The 11,646-nt window shown below is 35.6% G+C and overlaps 2 protein-coding genes and 1 long non-coding RNA gene across 3 annotated transcripts; 1 reads left to right on the top strand and 2 right to left on the bottom strand.

Moving 5' to 3' along the window:
• Positions 1-434: 434 nt before the first annotated feature.
• LOC133726290 (serine carboxypeptidase-like 25) lies at positions 435-5,122 on the bottom strand. The gene is made up of 8 exons (XM_062153802.1): positions 4,551-5,122; positions 3,205-3,408; positions 2,429-2,604; positions 2,038-2,322; positions 1,795-1,925; positions 1,603-1,698; positions 1,067-1,172; positions 435-892 (listed from the first exon to the last, which is right to left on the bottom strand). Exons 1-8 carry the CDS (start codon positions 4,831-4,833, stop codon positions 746-748), a joined length of 1,428 nt encoding a protein of 475 aa, XP_062009786.1. The 5' UTR covers positions 4,834-5,122; the 3' UTR covers positions 435-745.
• Positions 5,123-7,624: 2,502 nt separating this feature from the next.
• Positions 7,625-8,203, bottom strand: LOC133733482 (cytochrome P450 71AP13-like). The gene has a single exon (XM_062161117.1). It carries the CDS (start codon positions 8,201-8,203, stop codon positions 7,625-7,627), a length of 579 nt encoding a protein of 192 aa, XP_062017101.1.
• A 764-nt stretch (positions 8,204-8,967) lies between these two features.
• Positions 8,968-10,232, top strand: LOC133726289 (uncharacterized). The gene is made up of 3 exons (XR_009854735.1): positions 8,968-9,679; positions 9,824-9,925; positions 10,049-10,232. It is a non-coding gene; the product is annotated as an uncharacterized LOC133726289 (long non-coding RNA).
• Positions 10,233-11,646: the final 1,414 nt, after the last annotated feature.

The following is an 11,646-nucleotide window of genomic DNA, read 5'->3' as shown; positions in this document are numbered from 1 at the left end:
TACACGAACGAACCGAATCTGTCGAACCGGAACCATTCGTGTTCATTGTTGTAAATTGCAGTTTTGAATGCCTTAACGATCATCAAATTGGCTGAAATTTTCCAGAGATGATCTATACATTAGGACCTAAAAACTTAACGGTTAAGATGTAAATGTGTGATAAAAAAGTGAGTAAAAACCGGAAATCCATACCTAAGCAAAAATATCCGTACACCTGAGAAGCCCTGTATATATTGTTTTTGTTGCTTGTTTTTAGTATGGCAATTTGATTATCATACTCTATTTTTTTTTTTTTGGATCAAATCATCATCCAAGATTATCATACTCTATTTGTAATCTCGGTTCATGCCATTAGATGTTAAATAAGTAAACCTCGTCTTCTCTCAGTCTCCTTTAATAAATGAAAAAGAAACTAAAATGAAAGAGTTGGGTGATGAAACAAACACTTCAACCATCGATCACTTCCACATATATCCTTGGTCTAAGAGAGTTAACAAACTGAAAATACAAACTAAACCTTCTTCGTTTCGAAGGCCATTTGCCTCTCCTAAAGCATAATCAAATCAAATAACCATCCCTATTTCTCTCTACTTGTTTCTTAATAGTGACATATCAATTCCTTGTCTCGCAAGAATCATAACAATTCAGAAGATCAATCACACTGGTATTAAAATGGGAAGGAAACATTTTTTTTCCTTTCTCATTTTGTCTTTAACTATCTTGTTATCTCATTTTAGTTGAATTTTCATGACGACTTTGGAAGGGGCTTCCCCTTAATAAAGGATTTGAAAAGCTGAAGAGCTGCTCTTGGCTTGAATAGCGGGACTTCATGACCTGCTCCTCTCACTGTTGCAAATGTCAACCCTTCGTAAACCTCTGTCCACCCTCCCACCTATCACATCACACGAACATTTTTTCTAAATCGTATCCAGCATCGATCAGTCACTCACATTTTTAATCACATTGCCAAATTCATTAAGAAAACTTAATAACAAGGATTAATGAAAATCTTTGATTTGATCCTAATTAACTTTAGGGATAGAGGAACATTGATTAATTTGCTCACCTGTTTCTTTGTGTACCAGGGATACCATGGAATTTTGGTTGCCAATTTGAGTTGTGCAAGGGAATACCTGGTCGCTGTGACCGGCACCACTGAGTCAACGTCTCCACTACAATTTGCAAGAAAGCAGTCACAGGATTAATACACAATGAAAGAAGAAACAATAAAGGCTAATGTTAGCAAGGGGAGCCCTTGTATGGAGGACATGGTCTTTCTAAGAAAATGAGGACCTCTGCGCCTTTATATACAATATACAATCTAATATTCAAACTAGTATAGATTTTAGGTCGTCATTCAAACTTAGCCAACTTGAAAATTGTTGAGCAATTAATACATGATACGACAAAGTGTATTTATGTGACATATAAATGACCAAACGGCAGCCGATTTGTGTGATTAGAGTGAGTTTTGCCATTTTTGTACGGTTGTGATCTTTAAGCTACATTGCAAAGTGGAGGAAGTGATGAAGCTGTCTACTTCAGAAGGGTTCTATGATCATATATACAACAATAAAGGGAAAGAAAAGGCCAATTAATTACCTGAAAACCCAAATTCTCAAACCAGCAGCAATCATGTCCTTGTAAATAGGAAGAACAGATACATCTGTATCGTTCCAATTTCGATTTAGAACCTCACTGCAAGTATCATCTCAAAATAACACAAATTAGTCAGCAGTTAGTTAATCAAGGTTTTAATAGTATAAAGAGGATGTTGAGTATGCATGGACTCACCTGCAAGCAGTCCACTTATAAGGAATTTTAGTAATGTTGGCATGGAATGCTTTCTGTACTTCTGGTCTATTGTAATAGAGCTCAGCATATTTTTCCGTACAAGGATCATACCCAGATATTTGTCGAAACATCTGAGATCGAGATATATACAAGTATAATTATGAGATAGATTGATTATACATAAATGATGACATTGTATTTTTAAGTATTGTAGATGTAGATGACGGAATACCAATTGCATACCGGTCGATGAGGCAAACGCATAGTCTGTCTCGTAGACATTGAGGTAGTGCTACCATCAGAGTTGTTGCAGGGTGGTGCATAAATGTTGTACTGGTCTATGTTCCCAAATTCTTTATCCATCGCGTAGCTATACAGTGATTCGCATTCGTCTGAGTTCTTCTGATTTCGAAAATCACAAGTGTGGATGAGCTGCTTGTAGGTCTTATCGGAGATCATGGCGTGACTCCACCAGTATGTTACTGTCCCCAGGTTATCATAGTAGTTGTCTGTCACGGCATTACCCACCTGCATGCAATTTGTGATTATTTAGTTCATTATTATTGAAATATTAACGTTTCCTGAGTTCAGAAACACAAAATTATTGACGTACGTACATATATATGCAACATACCATTATTCCTTTGAGATTAATCGGGTGCTTGGAGTTTTCATTGTAAATGATAATCGCTTTGGCAAGCTGAGGCACGTAATGTCCAGCATAGCTCTCTCCAGTGAGATATACTTCTCGGTTCTTGTATCGGGGAAATCGATCCAACCATCCGATTATGAAGTTCAGTGAGTCCTTTGCTGATTCATCATAGTAACAAGTTAATTAATTAGCTAGAACATATAACAATAGTGGTAATTTGAACTTTAATCCCTAAAGTCCTCAACCGACTAAACTTTCACTAGCTTAAAGAAAAAATTCAAAACACTGAATTGCGGTGAGCTAGAATTAGTTGACAACGCACAAACAAACCAAAAGTGGAGCCCAAGAGTACAAAAGTAGGCCCAACGGAAACAAGTAGAAACAAGAAAAACTAAATGGATCATCTTCTTGGGACCAATAAGTCACTTGGAAAAACGTGCACATGCATAATCCATATATGATATATCAAGGTCATGAAAGTGACCAATGATATTTGTTGCTAGGATAGATCTTAATAAGATCTTTTTTAACAATGAGACAGTCAGCTAGGCCATGGAGATGGACACAATCACACAAGTGCCCTACTCCACGGCCGATGATTAATAATCATGTATAAACGCTCGTGCTTAGAAATAGTGAAATACTTAACAACACACACTGTTACCCTGAAATACGTGATGTGCATGGTGGTTAATTAGGAACCGATCGATGACATCGATCATTAACTAAATTATATATCTTCGATCAAGTATACATACCCGTGCGGCCATCCCCGGTATCAAAGACATCTGCGGAGCGATTGGAGTAGGAGAAGCCAACACCGGCTGGAGTTTCCAAGAACAAGAGGTTGGCCTCGGTGTTCCATGAGAACTTGTTCAAGTACAGACCCGAAGCTGTCTTGTTTATTCTGAATGGACCTATCTCTTCCGATGCACCATATGCCACCGACGAGCAACCAGGGCCTAGTCACAGGTTATCACATGCCACAAATGAATGATTAAATCAAACAACATTGACTCAACACCATTATTTTGTTAGACAATGAAAAAATAGCTCTAGATCCATGCATGTGGCCACCCAACTTTCCAAAGACTAAATATGTCGCAAGACCATATGTAGGTTTAATTTCGCTGGTAAATACAGTTAGTGTGATATATCATTATACTCAAATATTATCACATTTTATACATGAATTTTGACATTAAATATTTTATTAGAATGTATGATTATATTTAAGTGACACAATATACGCCTGGTGTAATATGTATTATATAATAGTTTATGCAATAAAGGTTTGTGAGTTTGGTGAATCCGTGAATGCTAGGGTCTCCAGGATTTGTGGCTGGAACTTATTAGCTGGTGGTGGTGTGCAACTAAAGGCATTGATGAGGCATGCCTCAGAAGATACTGACAAGGGTGGGCAAACACAACTGCAAATGGCTCAATAGCTATGGCCTTAATAATTGAACTTTGTTTTTGGTTGTTTTCAATGCATTTAATGACTTCACCTTGTCACTCCATCCCTCCATCCCTAGCCTCATTTAACTTCAGCTTTAACTCTGTACATGTTTCCCTCTGTGCCAAAGCCAGCGAAAGTAATGAATTGGGTTCCTAATTTCTTTTTACCTACACCCAAAAAAAAAAAAACAAAAAGCTTCTTCTTACTCAAGCTTGGAAACTTGTGTATATATTCAATACTGGTAGTTGGATCATTCTGTTCATTTCTGTGTATAAAAACTAATGAAAGCTAGGCATGCAACCCATGCCAGAAGATATATATGTACCCTGCTTCATCCTAATTTCAACTATGATAGCAATGGGAACTGCTTCATCCTAATTTCAACTATGATAGCAATGAGGTTCCCACAACGCTCCCTAACCAACTAAGGGGTTTCATTTCAAATAATAACCAGAAGCCCAGAACATGCATTACATGATATTTACAGGAGGGTGGGTAAAAGACTATGTCAGCAACTATTTACCTCAATTAAGCCAGATAACCTAAACCAAAGTATATATGAGTAATGTAAATTAATAAGTAACTGAAGGCATTAAAACAGTGAGCAAATGTATATTATGTGAAAAGCTTAATAATTAGTTATACCTCCATTGAGCCAAATGACCAGAGGCTTAGACAGGGGATCTTTAACAGCAGCCTCAGTGAGCCAGTAAAAGAGGGCTCTTCCAACCTTGTGATTTACAGTGACGTAACCCGAAAACTGCTGGAAAGAGACCTTGGGTTGCCCAGGAAGTGATACAATCCTATCAGCTTCTTCATCTTCATTCACTGATCCATGACTTGCGCTTATGAACAGCCCCAGAAGTAAAACAGAGACCATGGATATCAGTAGGAGGGTGCTCGGTGTTTTGACCATGACTGTAACCATGGCCTTCCTTGGAAATGAAGAAGAGGAAGAAGAAGGTGGAGTAACTCTGAGATTCCTAGTTGTGTGTATTTGATGTGAAGTGAGACTGTGTTATTCAGCAGGGATTAAATAGGTGAGAGTGAGAATGAGAGCCATTATGAATGGTTTTATGAATGTCCTAACCCCAACTAATAAATGTTTTCCACACCCAAATTTAAATTTGTTAATGGGGTACTCTAGGGCAAACTGAAGCTGCTGGAACACAATTATGACCCTGCTGAGGCCAGTATGTATCCTTGAAATGAAGGCTGCCCATATGATTATGCAAAATTAATTGTGTGTATTGTTTTAGGTGTGGGATCACATGGCTTTTTGCATGCCCATGAAACAGTCCCTTTAATCCTCCATTAAATCCTCTTGTATTCATTTACCAGACTTTGACTAGATTTTTTTTCAATATATTGGCTCTAGCTACAATATCCTCTCATTTTAGAACTTTTTGTTTTTCTCCCTTTAACAAATATTTATTAATAATCTCTCTGGATAACATTTAAAATGTGTTCATTGTGTGATTAGTCTTTTTTAACTATATGATTACAAATGTAATTTGTCCATAGAAGGTAGTTGTGGAATATTTAATGTGAGAGCTAATGAGACTATTATTTTGGCTCTTACATTTTGCGGCCTCATCCGACAATTATTGGAAATAGATTATAAAGTGGCTGCTATGACTTAATCAGAAGTATTTTAAGACTGAATTTTCTTCTACTTTTCATTTAATGAAGTCTAATTTTTGTTAACCGTTATGCATCATCTAGTAAACAAAATTTGCAACAAAAATTTGATTTTACATAACTATATTTTGGTAAAATGATTATCGTAACTCGTAAGTTGCAGGAACATGTAGCTTTAGTATGTAAGTGTAAAAATACTTGAGCATATATGAAGTGAAGAATCATATTTTCTCTCCAATAACGTTGATAGTTTTCATAAACATAATGGATAAATTAACTCATCCGAATATCGGACTTTTATTCAAACTTCATTTACGTATGTCAAGAACTCTTGTTTAACTACAATTAATAAGAGCCTATAATTTCTGCACCATATGATATATGACGAAATATTACTTCTTTGGAAAATTTTAGACAATACAAATGGCTTGGTCAGCATAGCAGATAAAAAAAAAATTAATTTTTTTTTCATAGATGTCTTAACGTGCACGCGATGGAGTTGTGATCGATTTCTAAAAATAGCATGGTGTGGGCTTGGCCATGGTGTTGATGATGAAATATCATCAAAGCTCTTTTGGACTGGCATTGCCTTAATTTCCAAAGCTTGAACTCCCCACTATTTCGTACTCGGCCAAACTTAGCATTCTCCATCATATCCATCATAACCTCCTCCAATATCTCTATCTTTAGAATTGTCCATCATATTAGCTTTTTCTCCATAAATTTTGATGCTTAATATTCAGGTACTTCTTTCTGGGAAGCTTGACAAAGACATCCGAAGATTCTATACTCGACAGTTCCATTTTTGTGGCCTATAATGTCCTATTGTATCCCTTAAGAACATATTCCTTCTGTGTTGATTTGGAATGTACAAGAAATCTCTATATACAAATTTATCCATTAAAATACAAATTTTGTTGGTTTATAATTGAAAAGTAATGTACATTTCTGTAGTAGCTAGATACTTGCGTAGAGCAGTGGAAATAATAATAATGATGGTTATTTATGCAAAAGCAGAGAGTTGTTGAGATGGAATGGAAGAATATATTCACTACTACAGAAATCAGTTTTGGAGACACGTGGTTAAAACTTACAAGGACGCATTTTTAAAAAATTGTCTTTATAACTTATTAAGGACGCTCGGGATTCTAAATTTCATTTATCTAAAACCCGGGCGTCTCATTCTATTCGATACTCCGTGAATCTTTTTGCTCTGTCCTCCCATCTTTCATCTCTCTCCCTCGCAGACTCGCAACCACAGCCATCGCTGAGAACCCATAACGATAACCTTCATAGATCACTATTGGGGCGGTCTTTTTCTCTTCGATCTTCATCTTCGATTAACACTTCTCTAAAAAGGTTGACTCACTTCTCTGGAACTTTCGTTGCGAGAACTCTCTCGCTCTCTACCCATTGGGCGTTCTCGTGTGCTCCCTCTAACGATGATTTCAACCAGGTTTATCTTCTAATCTTGCTTTAATTTCAATTTCGCATTTCTAGGGTTTGGATTTTTGCAAGTCTGCCTCGATTTATTCAATAAATAAGTTACAGATCTACTTTTTCAAACCAAAATTTCGCATCCCTTCCTCTAATAATTGTATCTTGTAAGGTCAGAATATTTCCCCATATTCCAGTTTTCTTAATTTCATACCAATCACTCGATGCTAAAGTTGTTAAACAGTCAACATTTAAAAGGACCAATAGCGGAACTGTTGGTAATGATTCTAATGAACTTTACTCTATATAATCAAAGAAAACTTACTATTATACATCAGAATTAAGTTATGAGATGCTGCTACAACTCAAATTAAGTCTTAATTTTTACCTAAGTTGTATCAAAATGACGATATTTCTGGAAGCACATGATCCCTTAATTCGCTTTTGAGGGTCTGGAATGCTAGTTTTCCCTCTCTTGATTAATAGTGTTTAATTTTAACTATGTTTTCATGTCCATATGTTAGCTTAGATTTCTTAATCGAAGCTGAAGCATTCAGGTTCCAAATGTATAGTGATGCGTGAATTAATGTGCTGATTCATATAATTACAGACTAAACTACAACGGCCTGGCGGCAATGATGTCAATTGACAAAGAAAATAGTAATCCTGACATCAGGATTGGAGCTTTGACATTGTGTCACCCGGTTAGTGTACTTAACTATGTCAACCCGACGAGCCAGACGAGCAACTTCTTCTTCTCTGGCATGGCTAAATGACTGCACTCTTTTGGCACTTAACAGCTCAAGTATGCAAATCTTACGTATGTGTCTCCAATAAGCACCATAAGGGGAGAAGACAACATCAGTGCAATTATAGAAGAGGTGTATGGCTGAAAAGATTTGTGGACGGCTTGATAGTGCAAGATCATGGGTTTTCAGTACTTCCTTGGCAACTCTAGCTGATGAAACCACCACAGTTGGGATCTCACCAAGTTGTAAGTAAATTATTGGACCATACTTTTGTGCCAAGGACCGGAGAGATAGGTGAGGCTGGTTTCCTAGCTGGTGAAGGTTGCCAACAACAGGTAGCTTTGGAGGGCTTGGTGGGAGTTTAAGTTTTCTTTTTCTTGAACTATCCTTGAAGAGGAATGTAAGCAACACTATGAGGAAACTGAATGCCAAAAGCAAAGAGGGTATGTTAAGAAATTGAAGAAGATCCATTGGAGTTTAGATCAAAATCAGGTATGTAATTAAACAAACCTTTATATTTCTGTGTTCATCGATTTTTAGTTGCTTCTCACATGTCTCTTTTATCTCACAAAACAATTTGTAATGCTGATGCTTGACTTTTTGCAGTGTAATAGTCAGTACCAGCCAACGTAGCCGCCTAAATTATTTTGCATCGTTCAGATTTTCCAAATCTGTGTGGTGCTTGTTTTTCTAACTGGAAGTTTCGGTGCTAATTTCTACTTCTGATCTGGTGGCCTTGGAAATGGACGGACAGCTAGAAAAACTACAAAACATGTATGGAGCTCCATGAGCAAGTATCTAGAAGAAAACGACTGGTGTGCTGGCATGACTCATAGGTTGCATCTTTGCACTTCTCTCGAAGATAAAGTTGTAGAAAATGATTCTCATTGATTGGTTTTTTTTTTTCTGAATGTAAATTCACAAACTATATCATAGTTTAATTGTACAGTAGTACATGTAGGTTTATTTTTTTTTTTACTATATTTGCTTGTCTATGGTTTTATTTTAGGTACTTGGTTTTATTTTGTTTTGTTTTTATCTATATTGTTGCTCTCACAACCTTCTAACTTGGTTCTCTGTTTTGAAATTTTTGTTTGTTGCCTCATGACGGTAGCTTGTAGCCTTCTTGTTAGTCTAATAGATACAATATGTTTCTTTTTTCAGATTGTAAACTATATGATTATGGATGGGGACTTGGTTTGCCTTGCAAAAATGGGAAGATCTGTAGGTAATCCTGAATTGTTGTTTTTCCATTGTTTGATATGGATTTATTTTTCATTGATGTATTGGTTGCTTATTTTGCCAATGCCTAGCATTAGATTAATTGGTACACAAAAAAAATTACCTTTCTCCTGCCTTAATACCGAGCTGTACTATATGTCATCTAATATTGTTGCAAGAGGGATATGTGTTTTTTTTTTTCTTACAGAATTGGTGAAATATTTGAGAGTAGAGCTCTTGTTTTTCTTACTAGGTCTGTGCTTGTCTTATACTTGACAGAGATAATTGCATCCAGTTTGGGACTGGATTTTTGCATTGTGCTTAGAGGTGTATTGTTTTTTCTTTCTTGAATATGAATCCTGTAGTGCATCGTCTCTTCAAATTGATTTTTTGGAATATGGATTCATGCTATGTCAGTTGTATGTATATGTCCTATATCTTGCTTTTATGAAATTTGCATTTTGGAAATTTACTAGTTATGTGACTTTATCTTATGTTCAGTAGAAAAAACTATTTGGATGGAAGCTTAATGGCAACACATGGAAGCTTAGGTGCCATGCAGAAGTCATTATTTGAATTTTGGTTTAATTTTTTTGGTCCTTTGACAAGATATATATGAAGAAACTTATGCTTTTGCTTGCAGACATTTATGATTTACGTGAGAAATCGCATTTGGAGTTGAGACCATTCATTAAGGCTGTTTGAAAGTTGCAATGTTTTCTCCAGGTATGGAACTATCTAAAGGCAAGACTAAATTTATTAGTTTTCTTACTTGTTTTCTTTCTCATACTGAAGACGTTATTTGATTGCCTTACTGCTTCTTCTATCTTGCGAGTCTCAAACTGAATGTGCTTGAATGTTGTTCTTTAGGTAATTCTAACTTTACGATGGAGGTTTATGGGATAAAAAAAAAGACTTAATGAGCAGGAGCTTGAGTTCAAGTGTTAGAAGTTGCAATCTCCAGAAAACCTGGTACAACTCATTTTTAATTTTACAAACTCTAAGAACAACTTATATTTACACTTGTTAGTACTTCAAATGTGACAAAAATTCATCAACACTTGCTATTCTTTACTATTTTATTGATTTTTGCAGTTCAAAGTCAAGACAAATTCATGGACATCCACAATGAATGCGCTGTGGGTTGAACTTGTAAAGCTATAGTTAGATTATTGTTAGTAGTTATTATTGAATCGTTACTTATTGCCTAATAACTTTGTGCTCATTGTTTTGTATTTTAGTTATAATAGATATATTTGGTTACTAGTCTTGTATTGAATTGTGTGTGTATTTTTTTTTTTTTTTTGTGTCATGCAAAAGATACAAGGGCGTTTTTTTAACGTTCTAATAGACATTAGATAACGTTTTTATGAGATACGAGGACGTTTTTCATGTGTCCTTGTAGACATTAGATGACGTTTTTTTGAGTTACAATGACGTTTGTTTAGTGTCCTTGTAGACATTAGAAGACGTTTGTGAATAGAAACAAGGACACTTTTTCAGCGTCCTTATAGACATTTAAGGACGTTTTTTCAACGTCTTAAAAGATGACTTACTATGACTCCTTGATAGATGACGTTTTTTTTGCGTGTCATCTAAAGTTTTCAAAGACGTTTTTCGAGTGTCCTTAAATGCATTTTTTGTAGTAGTGATTGCAAGTATAATAATGTTGGATGGCGTTGATCGAAGGCCTTATTACACGGTTGCATCAATGTAAATAGTCTGCGTAGTCTGTACATACAAGTTACAGTTGTAATTATCGGAAAGAGCAACAAAGAAAGAACCAGAGAAAATAGATGGATGAATGGAAGAAAAGCTTATGTCATCAAAAAAAAGAAAAGCAAAGCTTAGCTAGTACAAGATGATTGGTGAGTAGTCAAGGCAGCTTAGCTAGTACAAGATGATTGGTGAGTCGAGGCTTCTATGCTCTCTCTCTCTCTCTCTCTCTGATCAAGTCTCATCCTGCAGCTAGAAGAAAACCTTGAAATGCTCATATGTTCTAGCATTTGGGTTTGGAACTTCGAATATGTTCTCGATTAATTAAAGAAAATTAACTAACCGGATTGAGGGAAGAGTACGTAGTGTTATATTGTATATTTGTATATACGTACTAAATGTCTAAATCAAAAGCTCTAATCGATCAGTGTAATTAACGAATTATATTGTTTGATGTGTGATCACTTTAACATCTTTTGTATTTCAATTATCATTCATCACTTTGCAATGAATTAGCTCTCGAGTTAAATCTCTCTTTAAATCCGAAAATTAAACCCTACCTTACATTAGTTACATACCCAGTGTTGTGCAATATATACTTAATCCAGATTTGCTCACTTAAGGGACAGTTTTAAGAGACTGTGAGGGACAAATGCATCTCAACCACATGTATTAAATATAAAAGTAGAAATTATAACAACTTAAAACTGTGTATTTATTTTCAGCCGTCAGATTCACTTGTCCCTCACAGTCCCTTAAAAACTGTCATTTAAGTGAGCAGACCTTATACTTAATCGATCTATATATCCCGGCCCTACTAATAGTATTACACGACACGTATAATATTGTCCATCACTAATTAATTGATTAACAATCTTGAGCAATAACAATTAATTTCAAAATTCTTAGTGGGAATTCTTTTTTTTTTTAAGTATATATATATATTAACTTGCATCGAGCTACACAATTCAAACACT

This window comes from Rosa rugosa, chromosome 1 (assembly GCF_958449725.1).
Source record: "Rosa rugosa chromosome 1, drRosRugo1.1, whole genome shotgun sequence".
NCBI lineage: Eukaryota > Viridiplantae > Streptophyta > Magnoliopsida > Rosales > Rosaceae > Rosa > Rosa rugosa.
The sequence above is the reverse complement of the archived record's forward strand: the minus strand, read 5'-3'. Positions and strand labels throughout refer to the sequence as shown.

What these genes read in the sequence shown, in the direction of transcription:
- LOC133726290 (XM_062153802.1), bottom strand. Translation starts at nt 4,833, where the DNA reads ATGGTTACAGTCATGGTCAAAACACCGAGCACCCTCCTACTGATATCC. An exon ending in GGTCATTTGGCTCAATGGAG is followed by an intron (nt 3,409 to 4,550) that starts GTATAACTAATT and finishes ACCTGTGACTAG; the next exon opens with GCCCTGGTTGCTCGTCGGTG. An exon ending in TTGAGAATTTGGGTTTTCAG is followed by an intron (nt 1,173 to 1,602) that starts GTAATTAATTGG and finishes TGCAAATTGTAG; the next exon opens with TGGAGACGTTGACTCAGTGG.
- LOC133733482 (XM_062161117.1), bottom strand. Translation starts at nt 8,203, where the DNA reads ATGGATCTTCTTCAATTTCTTAACATACCCTCTTTGCTTTTGGCATTC.